The sequence below is a fragment of the Balaenoptera borealis genome, assembly GCF_965194805.1.
Source record: "Balaenoptera borealis genome assembly, chromosome: 6".
NCBI classification, from domain to species: domain Eukaryota; kingdom Metazoa; phylum Chordata; class Mammalia; order Artiodactyla; family Balaenopteridae; genus Balaenoptera; species Balaenoptera borealis.
The window spans coordinates 1,021,342-1,034,708 of record NC_138863.1 but is presented as its reverse complement, the minus strand read 5'-3'; the positions used below and the strand labels follow the sequence as shown (position 1 = coordinate 1,034,708).

General features: G+C 62.5%; 1 protein-coding gene across 3 annotated transcripts; it reads left to right on the top strand.

Annotated features, from left to right (window-relative positions):
• Positions 1-271: 271 nt before the first annotated feature.
• CAPN10 (calpain 10) lies at positions 272-12,531 on the top strand. 3 transcript variants are annotated; one of them, XM_082396914.1, is made up of 12 exons: positions 273-529; positions 3,097-3,228; positions 4,372-4,568; positions 5,355-5,572; positions 7,157-7,298; positions 7,818-7,984; positions 8,250-8,470; positions 9,258-9,460; positions 9,546-9,801; positions 11,394-11,593; positions 11,848-11,893; positions 12,177-12,531. In XM_082396914.1, exons 1-12 carry the CDS (start codon positions 404-406, stop codon positions 12,204-12,206), a joined length of 1,938 nt encoding a protein of 645 aa, XP_082253040.1. In that variant the 5' UTR covers positions 273-403; the 3' UTR covers positions 12,207-12,531. The 3 variants fall into 3 exon arrangements, with proteins under 3 accessions (XP_082253039.1, XP_082253040.1, XP_082253038.1); XM_082396912.1 differs by having other exon boundaries at positions 3,097-3,240; positions 9,546-9,834; XM_082396913.1 differs by lacking the exon at positions 12,177-12,531 and having other exon boundaries at positions 272-529; positions 3,097-3,240; positions 9,546-9,834; positions 11,726-11,862.
• The last annotated feature ends 836 nt before the right edge of the window (positions 12,532-13,367 follow it).

Sequence of the window (13,367 nt, the reverse complement as noted above, 5' to 3'; positions counted from 1 at the left end):
GCTGAGACACCTCCGAGCCCCCCGGCCCTGGAAAGAGCAGCGCAGCCAAGGCGACTAACCGGCTTCGCTGGAGCCTAGATCGAGAGCCACGCCCCCTGGGGGCTGGGACTCTGGCGCGGACTTCCCAACGCTCAAGTGGGATTGGGCCGTTCTGTCATGTGATCAGGGGCTACTCTCCTGGTTGGCTGCAGCCTAGATCGACGGTTACCGGGGCGACGGAGCGGGCGGGCACCGGGGCCGGGTGGTACTGTGGGTCCAGCGGGGCTGGGGGGCCGGGCCGGAAGGGGGAAGCGCGAGGCAGGCGGGACCGCGGCCGGTTCGCGCTCCCTCCGGGGCTGCGCGCCCCCTCGGCTGCGCTCGGCACCGGGGTGCGGACAGCAGATGGGACCTCGGGGTGCCCAAGATGCGGGCGCCGGCCAGGGAGCTCTTCCGGGACGCTGCCTTCCCGGCCTCGGACTCCTCGCTCTTCTCTAGCTTCTCCACTCCGCTGGCCCAGTTCCGGGAGGAAATCACGTGGAGGCGGCCCCAGGTGGGGCAGGGGGGCGCGCGGGTCTCACGGGTCTCGCGCCAGGCGTCCAGGCGCTCCTTCCTGCAGGGGTGCGAGCGCGGCAGCCGGGGTTAGCCGGGGCTGGGTGCACGGCGGTCGGCAGGGTCTGCCGCCGCTGTCCTCCTGCGTGGGCTCCCAGGCCCCCTCCCCAGCCCACTTGGGGTGTGCTGGACCGGAGTTTACGGCCCCTACCTGCGAGAGCTCCATTCAATAGGAGATTCAAGGCACAGCGAGAGGGGCGTTTTAACAGACGCAAACTCAGCCCCACTTGCGTCTGCTTTGAAGAGCTTCTAGTCTGCATGGCTCTTCTGGCCACAAGCGGTCTCGTTCTGTTTCTCATGCTGTTCTGGAAGGGCCAGGCTGAGCCTACAAAGCAAAGCCGTTTTGCTCTGCACGTTCCTGTCTTGGACCTCGTGCACTTGCACTTTCAGATGTAATTATTTTAAGGTGGCAGTTTAGAGGGATGCTCTGGCCTAGTGCTATGCTGATATCTTTAGAAATGGTGTATCAGCTGAATAAGACTGTCCAAGGAACAGTCTCTCCCTGAGCGTATGCAGTCTTAGTGGGGACATCTGCGTGCACCAGGCCTGGAAGAAGGCCAGACCTGGCTTTGGCTGTTGAGGTGCTTTCCATGGGCAACACTGAGAGGGCATGTTTGGCATGGAGGTGCCAAGGGCCAAAGAGCCTGATTGGCCATGCCAGTGGAATTTGGGTTAAAAAAAAGTGGGGGTGGATTTTAGGGACAATGGGAGGCCATTAGAATGTTTTTAGTAGAGGAGTGATTCGATTTGATTTATGTTTTAAGAAGCTCACTCTTACTGCCAGGTGTGAAGTGGATTGTTGAGGCAAGAATGCAGGTGGCCATTGCAGTGGTCCTGAAGAAAGATGAAGGAGCTCAGATTAGTGTGACAGCCGTTGGGATGGGGCTTTGGAGTGGATGGATTTGAGAGATATTTTGGAGGGGGGATTGATAGGTCTTAGTGACCGATTGGAAACTAGAGCTGGGTTCATGGTGGTCAGGAAATGGGAAGAGAAACATATTTACATAACACTCATTATATGCCAGTAAAGGCTAGGTATTGTATGCACACAGAATTTATGCTCTTGATTTTATTTAGTTCACCGAATAATTCTATAAGGTTGGTACTTGTATCTCCATTTTACAGATCAGGAAACCAATGTTAAGTCAAAACGTTGCCCAAGGTCTCAGAACTAAGAAGTGGCAGAGGTAGGTCTGAGACCCGAGTTTGTCTTAGTGACCGATTGGAAGTAGATGGTGAGGATGAAAGAGGGATCAAGAATGACTTCTAGATTTCTAGCCTGAGCACCTGGGGGGATGATGGTCCCGGTTGATGTGCTGGGGAAACTGGGAGGTGGAGGAGAGCTAGGGGTGGAAATGTAGGCTTGGGTTGTGCTCTCACAGGTTGAAGTGGAGCTAACAGTAGGCAAGTGGATATGAGAGTCGGGAGCTCAGGAAGACCTGGGCTAGATGCTCCACCTGGGAGCTGGGACTGTAACAGATGGCTTACTGTCCAGGGTCTGGAAGGGTATCTCAGGAGAAAGTACGGGCAGAGAAGAGGCGGCTTGGAACCGAGCCTTGAGGAACCGCAGGTGCCTTGACAGGTAGACTTGAGAAGTGGCAGGCAGTGAGGGGAAAGGACAGCCAGAAGCCCTTGGAATCATGGAAGCCAGGAGGGGGCTGCTGGGGCCGGGGGCAGCCACTGCTCTATGCTGCCGAGTGTTGGGAAAGACAAGGACAGAGGATGCCCGTTGGAGGTGACGACACGGAGGTGACATTGATAAAAGCGGTTTTGGGGGCATGGCTGGCTTAGAAGCAACGAGGTGTTGCAAGGAGCCGGAGGGAGGAAGTAGGGGCAGCAGCTCTTTCGAGAAGTCGGTCAGTGACGGGCCTAGAGGGGAAATAGTGCCCAGGGACAGTATCTTAGAGAAGAGGAGACATCCTCTCCCATGCCTTATGCTGGTGGGATCCTGCCTGCAGAGAAGGAAGGAAGCGGGGATGGTGGGAGGGATCAGATACTGAGGGCAGGAACGGGGTCAGGTCAGGGGGCTTCTGATGGAGCATCAGGTGAGGCCATCCGCTCAGAGGGGCGAGGGTGTTCTGAGAAGAGAAGGAGGAAGGAGAAGGGGTAAACTAGTCTGGGGTGTGGAAAATTGAGCCTTTTAGAGAAACAGTATAGAGGACCCACTTGAGACTTGCCTTTATGAATTTAAAGTGAGACCGTTTTCTAGACCAACATTGCACTGTTTTATGAAAGCGGGGGTAGGATTCATCCAGAGTTGGGAGTTTTGCCAATTAAGGAAGGTAGACAGAGACAGGGACCCCGGAATCTAGGTCGGATGCGATGATCTGAAGCCAAGAGGGGCTGGCGGATACTGGCTGCAAGAAGCCAGCTGCTTCCCGTCCCCTCTTAGGCAATGTGGATGACCAGAAAAGCTCCTCCCCAGCCCCTGTCACATAGATCCTGTGTTCTTAGTTTTAAAGCTAGCCACAGGCATGAAGTAATTCTGGACGATTTTCTTTATTTCAGGAAATCTGCGCCACGCCCCAGCTGTTTGCAGATCGCGCTCAGGAAGGGCAGGTGAAGCAAGGGCTGCTAGGGGACTGCTGGTTCCTGTGCGCCTGCGCCGCCCTGCAGAAGAGCCAGCACCTCCTGGACCAGGTGTCTGCCACAGTGCGCTTCCTCTCCGACCCTTGCTTCCTGTCTGCCCGCGTTGGAAGGAAACAGGAGGCAGCCAAGCTATTGCTCTGCGGGGCTCGGCCCTCGGGCCACGGGGGCTCCGAGGCGCAGACGCAGTGACCCCCTCCCGCAGGGGCCAGCAGGGGTGCCTTCTGCCCTGCTCTGCCATCTCCTGAGCCCTGGGTCAGGCAGGCATTTGGAATAAAAAGGCAAACATGCCAGCCCAGGGTAGGAAAGGGTTGGCTGAGAGGTCCTATGCTGCTTTGGAGTAAGCTTCCTAGCCAGTTGCGGTTGCTTTTTTTTTTAACAGGTTTTGAATATAAATTGGCAAAAGGTGGTTAAAACTGTTTCCAATGCTAAGCAGGTACCACAGTTATAGAAAGCCTGTCAGACTCCTTCCCCAGGAGCCCTCACGGCCTTGCTAAGTGTCACCGATACAGGCAACAGTGTTGATGGTGGTGACCCCTTTCCGAGCCGCTCCCACGTCCCAGGCCCTGCGCTAAGCCCACCCCAGTTGCTGGCTTTCATTCTCACAGGCCTTGCTGGCTTTGACCCTTTCTTACAAACGAGGGCACTAAAACCATTGTCATGTTCCCAGCTAGTAAGGGACAGAGCCAGGCCCAGACGAGGCCATCTGGGTCCAGAGCCCATCCTGTCTCTCAGCATTAGGCCAGAATCACAAACCCAGCAATGAAGAGCAGGCCGGGCACTGTCAGAGTTTCTGAGGTCCCAGGCTCCAGCCAGGGGGTCGCTGTACCTATGGTGACCTGCCACCAGCCGCTCTGTTGAGAACTGGGTCACTCGGGCCTATAAAAGTCACATCTGTTTTGGATTCAGGTCACGTGTTGATTGGGGACACTAGGACATGATGGTTGACTTTGACCTCTGGGAGCCAGTCGGCTCCCTCAGTGTGGCCCTAGCCTCTTTTATTGAAAGGTCTGTTAGTCTTCTGCCCAGTGAGCGGGTTTTGCACAAGCACTGCCAGCCAGGCGTCGGGGGAGGTGGAATCCTTTGCGCGACGGGAGGGTACCGTTGAGCACGGTCACGCTCTGCTCGGGATGCTGGGAGCGCGCCGTGTGGTGGCTTCTCTCACCGTCTCCTTTTGCCTCTCCCCACGCGCGGCAGGTCTTTCCTCCGGGACAGCCGAGCTGGCTCGACCAGACGTACCGCGGCTCCTTCACCTGTCGAGTTTGGCAGTTTGGACGCTGGGTGGAGGTGACCATAGATGACCGTCTGCCTTGTCTTGCAGGGAGACTCTGCTTCTCCCGGTGCCAGAGGGAGGATGTGTTCTGGCTTCCCTTACTGGAGAAGGTCTACGCCAAGTACGCACGCTGGGGGCGGAGGGGCCGGGCCAGGCGGGCTGGGGGCCCGGGAAGCACATCTGCTCGCCCTGGGCTGCAGCGTCCTTGTCAGCAGCGAGGGCCTGGTGGCCAGCCCTGGGTGGGGCGACCCGTCCAGAGACAGAAACTCTGAGACTTGGCCTGTGGTTTGCTCTCCCCTCTGCCCACTCCCTCTTTCCCTGCCCTCATTTCAAAGTCGGGCATGAAGGCCTCGCCTCCAGAAAGAGGGTGTGTGTCTTCCTCTCTCTTTCCTCAAACCCAAGCGAGAGAAATGTCTCCGTCTATCTGTGTCACCACTGGGGACAGGCGGCCTCTGTGCAGGTTGCTGGGAAGTAATGAGGCCGCCGAGGTACCATGCTCGTTTATCGTAGTCCCGAGGCCGAGGGCTTGCTCCCCCAGTGTGCCGATGGCCGTGCTGAAGGGCGCCGGGCCGGTAGGCAGGCCTCCGCGCTGGGAGTGAGCCCTCCACTGCTGCCGCTGGCGGGGCCGAGGGCCTCGATCACGACAGACGCAGGAGTGGGAGCGCACAGCCTCTGTGCCCGCCTCCCGCTGGTGCCCCACAGGGGCAGAGGCAGCAGGGCACCGCGGGGTGCTGTCCCTTATGGCCTTGGAGGCGAGCTTGTGTCTGCACTTGGTGAGGACAGGGTGGGAGGGAAAGAGGGGAGGAAAGAGAGGCGATTGAGGTGGGTAGAAGGCAGACCACAGGGGGCAGGAGAGGGGCAGGGGGCCTGGTGCCGGAGCCTCACGCCCTCCTGGCTGTCTCCCCAGGATCTACGGGTCCTATGAGCACCTGTGGGCGGGACAGGTGGCTGATGCCCTGGTGGACCTCACTGGTGGCCTGGCCGAAAGGTGGAACCTGAAGGACATGGCAGGAACCAGCGGCCAGCAGGACAGGCCGAGGGGCGCGGAACGTAGGACTTGTCGGCAGCTGCTCAGCCTGAAGGACCGCTGTCTGCTGAGCTGCTCGGTGCTCAGCCCCAGAACAGGTAGGGCGGGAGCGGGCGGCGGCACGGCAGGCCTGCGCACCTGGGCCCTCTCGGCCTCCTGTACGGGGCTTTTTACTGTGGTCCTATATGGACTAAGTGGAAAGCAGGACCTTCGGAACTGGTGTCTAGGTGTGTGACCTTCCCTACTGACCGTCCCTCTCTGGAGGGAAGTGTACCCTTTCCCCTTGACCAGGGCTTACCCCTATGGGGAGACAGGAGCCTGTATTGGGGTCACTGGGAACCAGGTGGTGGCACCATCTCTGGCCCAGGTGGTAATCTGGTAAAATCGACACTCAGGTTTTCACTTTAGTAATATATCTGCTCATTGAAAGAAATCCGTTGAAAGAAAAAAAATCACTCAGATTTGACTACTTTGGACTTTTTAGTCCCCTTTCTCAGTTTTTTTTTTTCAAAAAGATGTATACGTTTTGTATTCTATATGATATACCATTCTCTGTGTTGCTGTGTACACTTGGCAACGTCTTATTTTATTAGTGTATCTGCTGTGCTCTTCTTAATCCTTCCCTTGATGTTGGATATTTAAGGCCTTTCCCATTTTATGCTATTATAAATAACATTGCAGTGGACATCTTTATGCACAATTGTTTTCATATTTAGGATTATTTTCATAACGGGATTTTTGTCCGAAGAATAAGAACATCAAAATAAACTGCCACGTGTTGACCGTTACGCTGCGCGGCACGTGCGTGAGGGTTAGCACAACCCCGGTCTGGTTTCCCCACCTGCAGACCTCAGGATGGGGGTGGGGAAGCACACTTTGGGGGTGAGGGGGGCCCACAGAGTGCTGTGCTGGGGCGCCGCGCGAGACACGGCCTCAGAGGGTGGCCTGTAGAGCATCAGCTGCCCCCAGGGTGGGGTATGGCTAATTCTAGGCACGTCAGGCTTTGGGGGAACCCCCAGGCAAAGATGGAGAGCAGCTGGAGCCCACCGAAGTGGCAGGGGTCTGGGGACGTGGGCAGGACACCCAGAGTGGCGGCTCTAGTGCCTTTGTAAGCAAAGCCCTTAAAGACATTCCAGGAGTTTCTTCTCCCGTCTGGACCGCCCCCTGCCCCCCCACTGGTCTCTGCTTGGCCCCTCCACTTCTGCGCCTGTCTGTCCCAAGACCTCTGGCCAGGTGGAGGGTCTCCCACGGGCCTCCAGCTCTCCCCACCGGTTTCTGCTCAGACACTACCTGACGCCCCTGACACCCTAGCGGGCCTCTCCGAGAGCAGGTTTCGCTAGTTTCTGGCGTCACAGACCCACCCGTGACGGTGCTGGGAGCAGCCCTTTTGAGAACCTCCCTCATCATCCTCAGCGAGGACTGCGGCCCAGAGAAGGGAATGACTTGCCAGTCCTGGTGGCAGCCGAGCCAGAGTCTAAACCCAGGTCCTTCACTGTGACTCACGCTGCATAAGGCCACCCCTGAGCTGAGTTGTCTGCAGCGGTCAGGAAAGGAGCCCCTGGTGGCCCGCGGGGACCCGGGTGCCTGTGCAGCCGCAGTTGGGTGGGCTGGGGCGTCCCAGGGAAGGAGGCGGACCTGTGCGTCTGCGCGGTTTGGGGACTTGCTGGCTGTTCCTCACCCAGGTACCAGGGCGCTGGGGGAGTTTCACGCTTTCATCGTCGCGGATCTGCAAGAGCTCCGGGGTCGGGCTGGTCAGAGCATCCTGCTGCTGCGGATTCAGAACCCCTGGGGCCGGCGGTGCTGGCAGGGGCCCTGGAGAGAGGGGTGAGTGCGGGCCAGGGTGCGCTCTGGGTCATCGTGCCGGTCTTGGGGGGGGCGGGGCGGGGCCTGAGGGGCCGCCCAGAGCTGCCTCGACCGCGTGAGCGCCTGGTGTCCGAGGCCGGGCCGTGGTCAGGACAGGGTTTGGTTGCTCTCCTGCTCGTGGGCCACCGTGCTCTGTGCTCGGCCCCAGATGGCCTGTTGAGGCCGGCTTAGTGCTGGCCCTGTGACCCAGGTGAGCCGGGGCGGTCGGGGCCTGTCCTGAGGGCACCCACGGACTGGTGGATGCCCTGCCGGGCTGCGGGTGACAGAGACCCACGGGACGCCTGCACCCAGACCTCAGCTCAGCTTCGAGACCGGGACCGGGGCCGCTCCCCTTCGCCGGCCCAGGGTCCCAGAGCGGGAGCAGCACCCCCCCCGCCCCCGCCACCCACCCAGCCCGGCAAGGGCGCCTCCTGCCCTGCTGCCTGGGCACTGCTGTCGCTCTCAGGCGGGAGGCCTCGGCTGAAGGGAGGTTCCTTCCAGGGGTGAAGGGTGGAGCCGGGTGGAGTCGGCGGCCCAGCCCGAGCTGCTGTCGCAGCTGCAGGAGGGGGAGTTCTGGGTGGAGGAGGACGAGTTTCTGCGGGAGTTTGACGAGGTCACCATTGGCTTCCCCATCACAGAGGCTGGCCACCTGCAGAGCCTCTACTCAGGTAAGGGAGGCCTGCGCCCCGGGGGAGGCCTCATGGGGACGCGGTGGCCCGGACGGACTGGCCCCTGAAGTCAGGCACCACGTCCCACCGCGGGGCGCCTGGGCACCCCTCTTGCCCCTTGGCTTCTCTTCAGGGCAGAGCAACGGTCGGTCGGACCCCCCCCCCCTGCCCTGGGGGGACAGGTGGCGGGGTGGGGGCCCCCTGCCAGTGCAGGGGGCGTGAGGGGGACCCTGTCCCTGCGGCTGACGTGGGGGTCCCCGCCCAGGAAGGGCACTGTGCCACACTCAGGCGCTGCCCGGGGCCTGGGTCAAGGGCCAGTCGGCGGGAGGCTGCCGGAACAACAGCGGCTTCCCCAGCAACCCCAAGTTCTGGCTGCGGGTCTGCGAACCCAGCGAGGTGTACGTGGCCATCCTGCAGAGACCGCAGCTGCGCACGGCGGGCCACCCAGGCAGGGACTACCAGGCCGTGGGCCTGCACCTCTGGAAGGTAACCCGCCCGGGCCCGGCACCACGCTCTGTGGGATGCAGGCACAGGGATGAAGAGGCCTGAGCCCCAGGAGCCCCCGACGTGCCCCTCGCCCCCCCGGCTGTCCTCCCACAGACCCCGCTCAGATCTGAGTCCACAGGACTCACCTCCCTCCCCTGGCCCAGGGTGCGCCCTTTGGCCAAAGGCAAGCTACACAGAGGCAGCCGTTAGCAGAGCTGGCAGAGGTGTTAGGAGAGCTGCGGGGGGCGGCCTGGGACCTCCCTCAGTCCCCTCCCTGCAAAACGGGCATGGGGTCGTTGTGCTCCCGTGGGTTGTCTGAGGGTCTGAGGGTAGGTCTGTGGCTCCCGATGGAGACCCCTGTCCTGCTCTCCGAGGGGACGGGAGGGTGGCCGACGGGACCGCGCTGCCCGTTGGCTTGCCCAGTCGCTTGGTGTTTAACCCTGTATGTGCTGACGGGGTCTGACAGCTCACATCGCACTGTTCCCCGTCCCTGTGCGGCCACGGCCCGCCTGGCGTTCCTTTCCTCTTGCAGAAACTGCTGGCAGGCCGTTTGCCTGGCAGTCCCCAGGTTGCATCAGCCACCTGCCTTTGCGGGCGCGGCCCTGTCTAGATTTGTCTCTTTCCTCCCAGAGCAGGAGGACTTGCAGGCTTCCATGTGGGACGGAGCCGCTGACCCCAGGGCTGAGGGGAAGGCCCGGGTTCACCGGGGATGGCGGGGGGGACCCGTAGGCCTGGGTGCTTCGAGGGGGGCCCTTCTGTGACGGGTGCACGCGGGCCTCCCCTGCAGGTGGAGAAGCGGCGGGTCAGCCTGCCCAGGGCCCTGTCCGCGCCCCCCGTGGCGGGCACCGCGTGCCACGCGTACGACCGTGAGGTCCACCTGCGCTGTGAGCTCGCCCCGGGCTACTACCTGGCCGTGCCCAGCACCTTCCTGAAGGACGTGCCAGGGCAGTTCCTGCTCCGGGTCTTCTCCAGCGGGAGAGTCTCCCTCAGGTGAGGGCGGCGGGCGGGCCAGGGACTGGGGCAGGGCCGCGTGCGTTCGCGCCACGGCCGCCTCCTGTGCTTGTCTCCCTGGCAGTGCCATCCAGCCGGCAGCCCAGAGCGCTGCCCCCAGGGAGGCCCTGCCCGTGGGCGAGTGGGAGACCGTGAGGCTGCGGGGCTCCTGGAGAGTCGGCCGGACGGCGGGGGGCAGCCGGAACTTTGCCTCCTACCCCACCAACCCCCGCTTCCCCCTCTCGGTGCCGGCGGGCGCGGGCCCCCGCTGCGTCCGCATCACCCTGCGCCAGCACAGCCGTGACCACGAGGGCCTCCCCATCGGCTTCCACGTCTTCCAGGCAGGCGCCCCTGCTCCCGGGCGTCCGGGTGGGGTGAGCCGGGGTCGGGGCGAGAGGCCCCCTGGGGTCTGTCCGCGTCATCCAGTCACACGCAAGACTCATTTCTAGGTTTCCTAAAGTCCGTAGCTCACTGGGGGTCACAGCTCAGCTCAGGCAGCCCCGCGTCCCCTCGCCCGGGCTCAGAACAACTGGACCCTTGTGTCCTGAGCTGCCCCCAGCACTGCACCTCCAGCCAGGAGGCCCGAGAGGGCGCAGAGGACACCGTTGTCCAGCAGGAGCCGCCCTGAAGCCGCATGAATCCTCCCCGCCCCAAACCCCGTGCCTGAGTCTGGAACCAGCGAGGGCCTGGGCTCGTGGGGACCAGCAGGAAAGGGAGGGAGGGGAGGCCCACACCCGCTGAGACGCGATGGACGGTCGCGCCACCGAGCGAGGGTCTTTAGATCAGAAAGAAAAGACAGAGCTGGGGGTGAGGAGCTGAGAGCAAGGCCGAGGGGCGGGGCCGAGTCCCAGGCAGTAGGAGGGTGGGGTGGCCTTCAGGAACTCGGGAAAGTGTGCCGGTTGTCCCCACAGAAGAGAGGCTGCCCCCCGGGGTCATGGGGGCCTGGAGCTCTGCCCACGGGTAGCCGGAGACTGTGGAGGCCAGGCGAGGGCCAGGGGCTCACAAACGCCGCCCCGAGCGCCTTCCCCGGCCTCAGTCTGCCCTTCCCCTCCCGGCTCGTGAGCAGGGTGCACCTAGCGGACCTGTAGCTGGAGGAAGCGGGGAGGTGAAGTGCCAGAGGTCAGAGGTCGCAAACCCAGATCCCGTGGTGACGGTGTGGCTCCCCTGCTCCTTCTGGGGGCCCCGCTTCAAGATGGGCTTGGGCAGTGGCAGGTGCCCGAGGAGGGCATGGGCTGGAGGATGGCCCGGAGCTGTGCCATCAGGGGCCCGTCATGGGGCTGGCACGCTTAGCCTGCGGTACCGACGACGTGGGGGAGGGGAGGGTCGGCTCCTCTCTGAGAAGGTTCTGTGCCCTCAGGATCCCAACGGCTGAGGACGCGCTCTGGAGCCTCGCTCCACTGCAGGCCACCCCCGGGGTACCCCCCTGGCGCTTCGAAAAAAGTGCCGGTGCCGGGGCCAAAGAGATGAGTCCCAGGGCAGGGGCTTGCGCAGTGGGGGCCTCCTGGTGCCCTGGGTCTTAATTCCCCCACCTAGCTCCTCCCAGCGGCCACCCTGAAGGCTGGGCTGTGCCCTGGGACACCAGGTGCCCTGGTCTCTTCCCCTGAGAGCCCCAGGCAGAGCTTCTCGGGGCCCAGAAGCTGGGGCTGCAGTGACAGCCCCTGGAGGACGTGAGGGCGGGTCTTCTGCTGGTCCCCAGGCTGGGGCCCTCGGGTGGTGGGGCCCCGGTGAGTGGCGAGTCCAGCTTTGGGGGCCTGGCACGTGTGACGGGGTCCAAGCAGACTGCACCGTTCTGCTCCCAACCCAGGGCAGTGCTGCCGGGAAGGGAGCAAGGCCAAGGCTGAGACAGGGGACTTGCCTTCGCCGTCCTGGCGGGCACAGCCGATTTGGTCCGCCCACGGGCAGGCCGCCCGGTCTGAGCCCGGGCCTCCCCCAGGTCCCGGCGGACGGCAGGGGCCAGGATGCGCCCTCCTTGCTGCTCCAGGAGCCTCTGCTGAGCTGTGTACCGCACTGCTACGCCCAGGAGGTCAGCCGGCTCTGCCACCTGTCCCAGGGGACCTATTGGATCGTGCCCTCCACCTACCTGCCGGACGCAGAGGGGGCCTTCACAGTGACCGTGGAGACCAGAATAGACAGGTGGGGCGCCGGGGCCGTGTGTGTGTGTGTGTGTGTGTGTGTGTCGGTCGGGGGGCCGTGGTCCTCAGCATCTTAGCGCCCCTGGTTCTCTCCCGCCTGCCCCACACATCCCAGCTCTCACTGTCCTGGCAGAGCCCAGAGGCCTGTGGGAGGAGGGTGCGCCGTCTAGAGAGCAGACGGGCCTGGAGCGTGGCTGCCTCTCCAAGTGCGCGGGGAGGGACCCAGCGGGGTGACCGCGGTGTCTTCTCCCACAGGCGCTCCATTCACAGCCAGGAGATGCTGGGGCAGCTCCTCAAGGAGGTACGTATGGGGCCTGGGGGGGCCCAGCTCACTCTGCTTTGGGACCTCCTCGTGCCCTGGGTCGTAATTCCCCCACCTAGCTCCTCCCAGCGGCCACCCTGAAGGCTGGGCTGTGCCCTGGGACACGAGGTGCCCTCCTGGTCTCTTCCCCTGAGAGCCCCAGGCAGAGCTTCTCGGGGCCCAGAAGCTGGGGCTGCAGTGACAGCCCCTGGAGGACGTGGGGGCGGGCCTTCACCCCGCCAACCGGGGCAGTGCCACCAGCCCTCGCCATCTCCTCCCGCAGGCCTCCTTCGTGGCAGTGATGAAAGCCTAACCGGGTGACCCTGCGTGTCGGCTCCGGTGACCGGGGGTCTGAGGGGCTCCCAGTGGCCCACACGCCAGTGCCGCGGCGGCCGGGCCTGAGCGGGACCTGGCAAAGAACCCCCATCCCGGCAGGTGCTGCAGGAAGGGCAAGAAAAACTCAGGGTGGGCACCTTCGTTCCACGCCGCTGAGCTGACAGAGCCTCCCTGAAATCCTCCACACCCTGTCTCCTTGGCCCCGGAGAGAGGCCTTACGGCGCATCGGGACAGATCTTGTTTAAAACTATTTATTAGAAACGTTTTTAGGATGTAACTTTATAAATAAACATTAGCACTGAGCAGCTTCCAGCTGGGTCCTGGTTCAGGTAGCCAGCGGCTTCATTGGCTGTCACTGGGGGAGCAGGTGAGGGGCTCCCGCCCGGCTGCTGAGACATGGGGGGTGACCAGGTGGCCCGAGAGGGGCAGGGCTGGTGTAGGGAAGGAGGAGGTGGGTAGTGAGAAGAGAAAATTGGAGGGGCGGCACACGGCAGTCCGCGAGTGGCCGAAGCAGCATGGTACCATCAACTCCCCATCCACGCTGGGCCCCCAACCTGGCTGCCTTCTAGTCATCTGGTCTACCAGCCGACGGGCTCTGGTGTGAATGCTACCGCCAGTGCCCAGCGGCCTCCTGCTTCCTTCTAGGAGGTGCGGGATGAGGTCCTCTGCTCTTGACTTGGGAGGGGATAGCCCGCAGGCCTCCGACCCCGGGACCCCTCAACCCCTAACCATTTCTGGTGCCCCGATCTTGGCCTGGTTGTCTTCTGCCCCATCTTGCTCCTCTGACTTCAACACTGTGTCGTCAGCATGATCGGGGCGTCTAGCCAGTTGGGTCTCTTTGTCCTGTATTACAACATAGTTTCTTGGAAAAAACGGCCAGTGCCTATTCCATTCCGCGAAAACGTGGGCTGTTCCTCATCTTCCTGACCTGCTCCGTCCCGGAGCACTGCCATGCCTGACGCTGCCCTCGGGGAGCAGGAGTTGTCCTGGGAAACCCGAGTTCTGAGTCAAATGGAGCTAGGATGGGGCCACCACCCCCGATGGGACCACCCCTGCATCTTCGGGGACTCAAGGGGGGTCCCAGTCTCCACCCTCCCCCGAGGTACCATTTGTGATTTGTTGTCTGGGGCGGGTGATG

Bases quoted from the DNA above. Each gene is read 5' to 3' on its own strand.
- CAPN10 (XM_082396912.1), top strand. From the start codon at position 404: ATGCGGGCGCCGGCCAGGGAGCTCTTCCGGGACGCTGCCTTCCCGGCC. The intron at 5,573-7,156 runs GTAGGGCGGGAG...TTCCTCACCCAG, and splicing joins GGTGCTCAGCCCCAGAACAG to GTACCAGGGCGCTGGGGGAG. The intron at 8,471-9,257 runs GTAACCCGCCCG...CCTCCCCTGCAG, and splicing joins TGGGCCTGCACCTCTGGAAG to GTGGAGAAGCGGCGGGTCAG.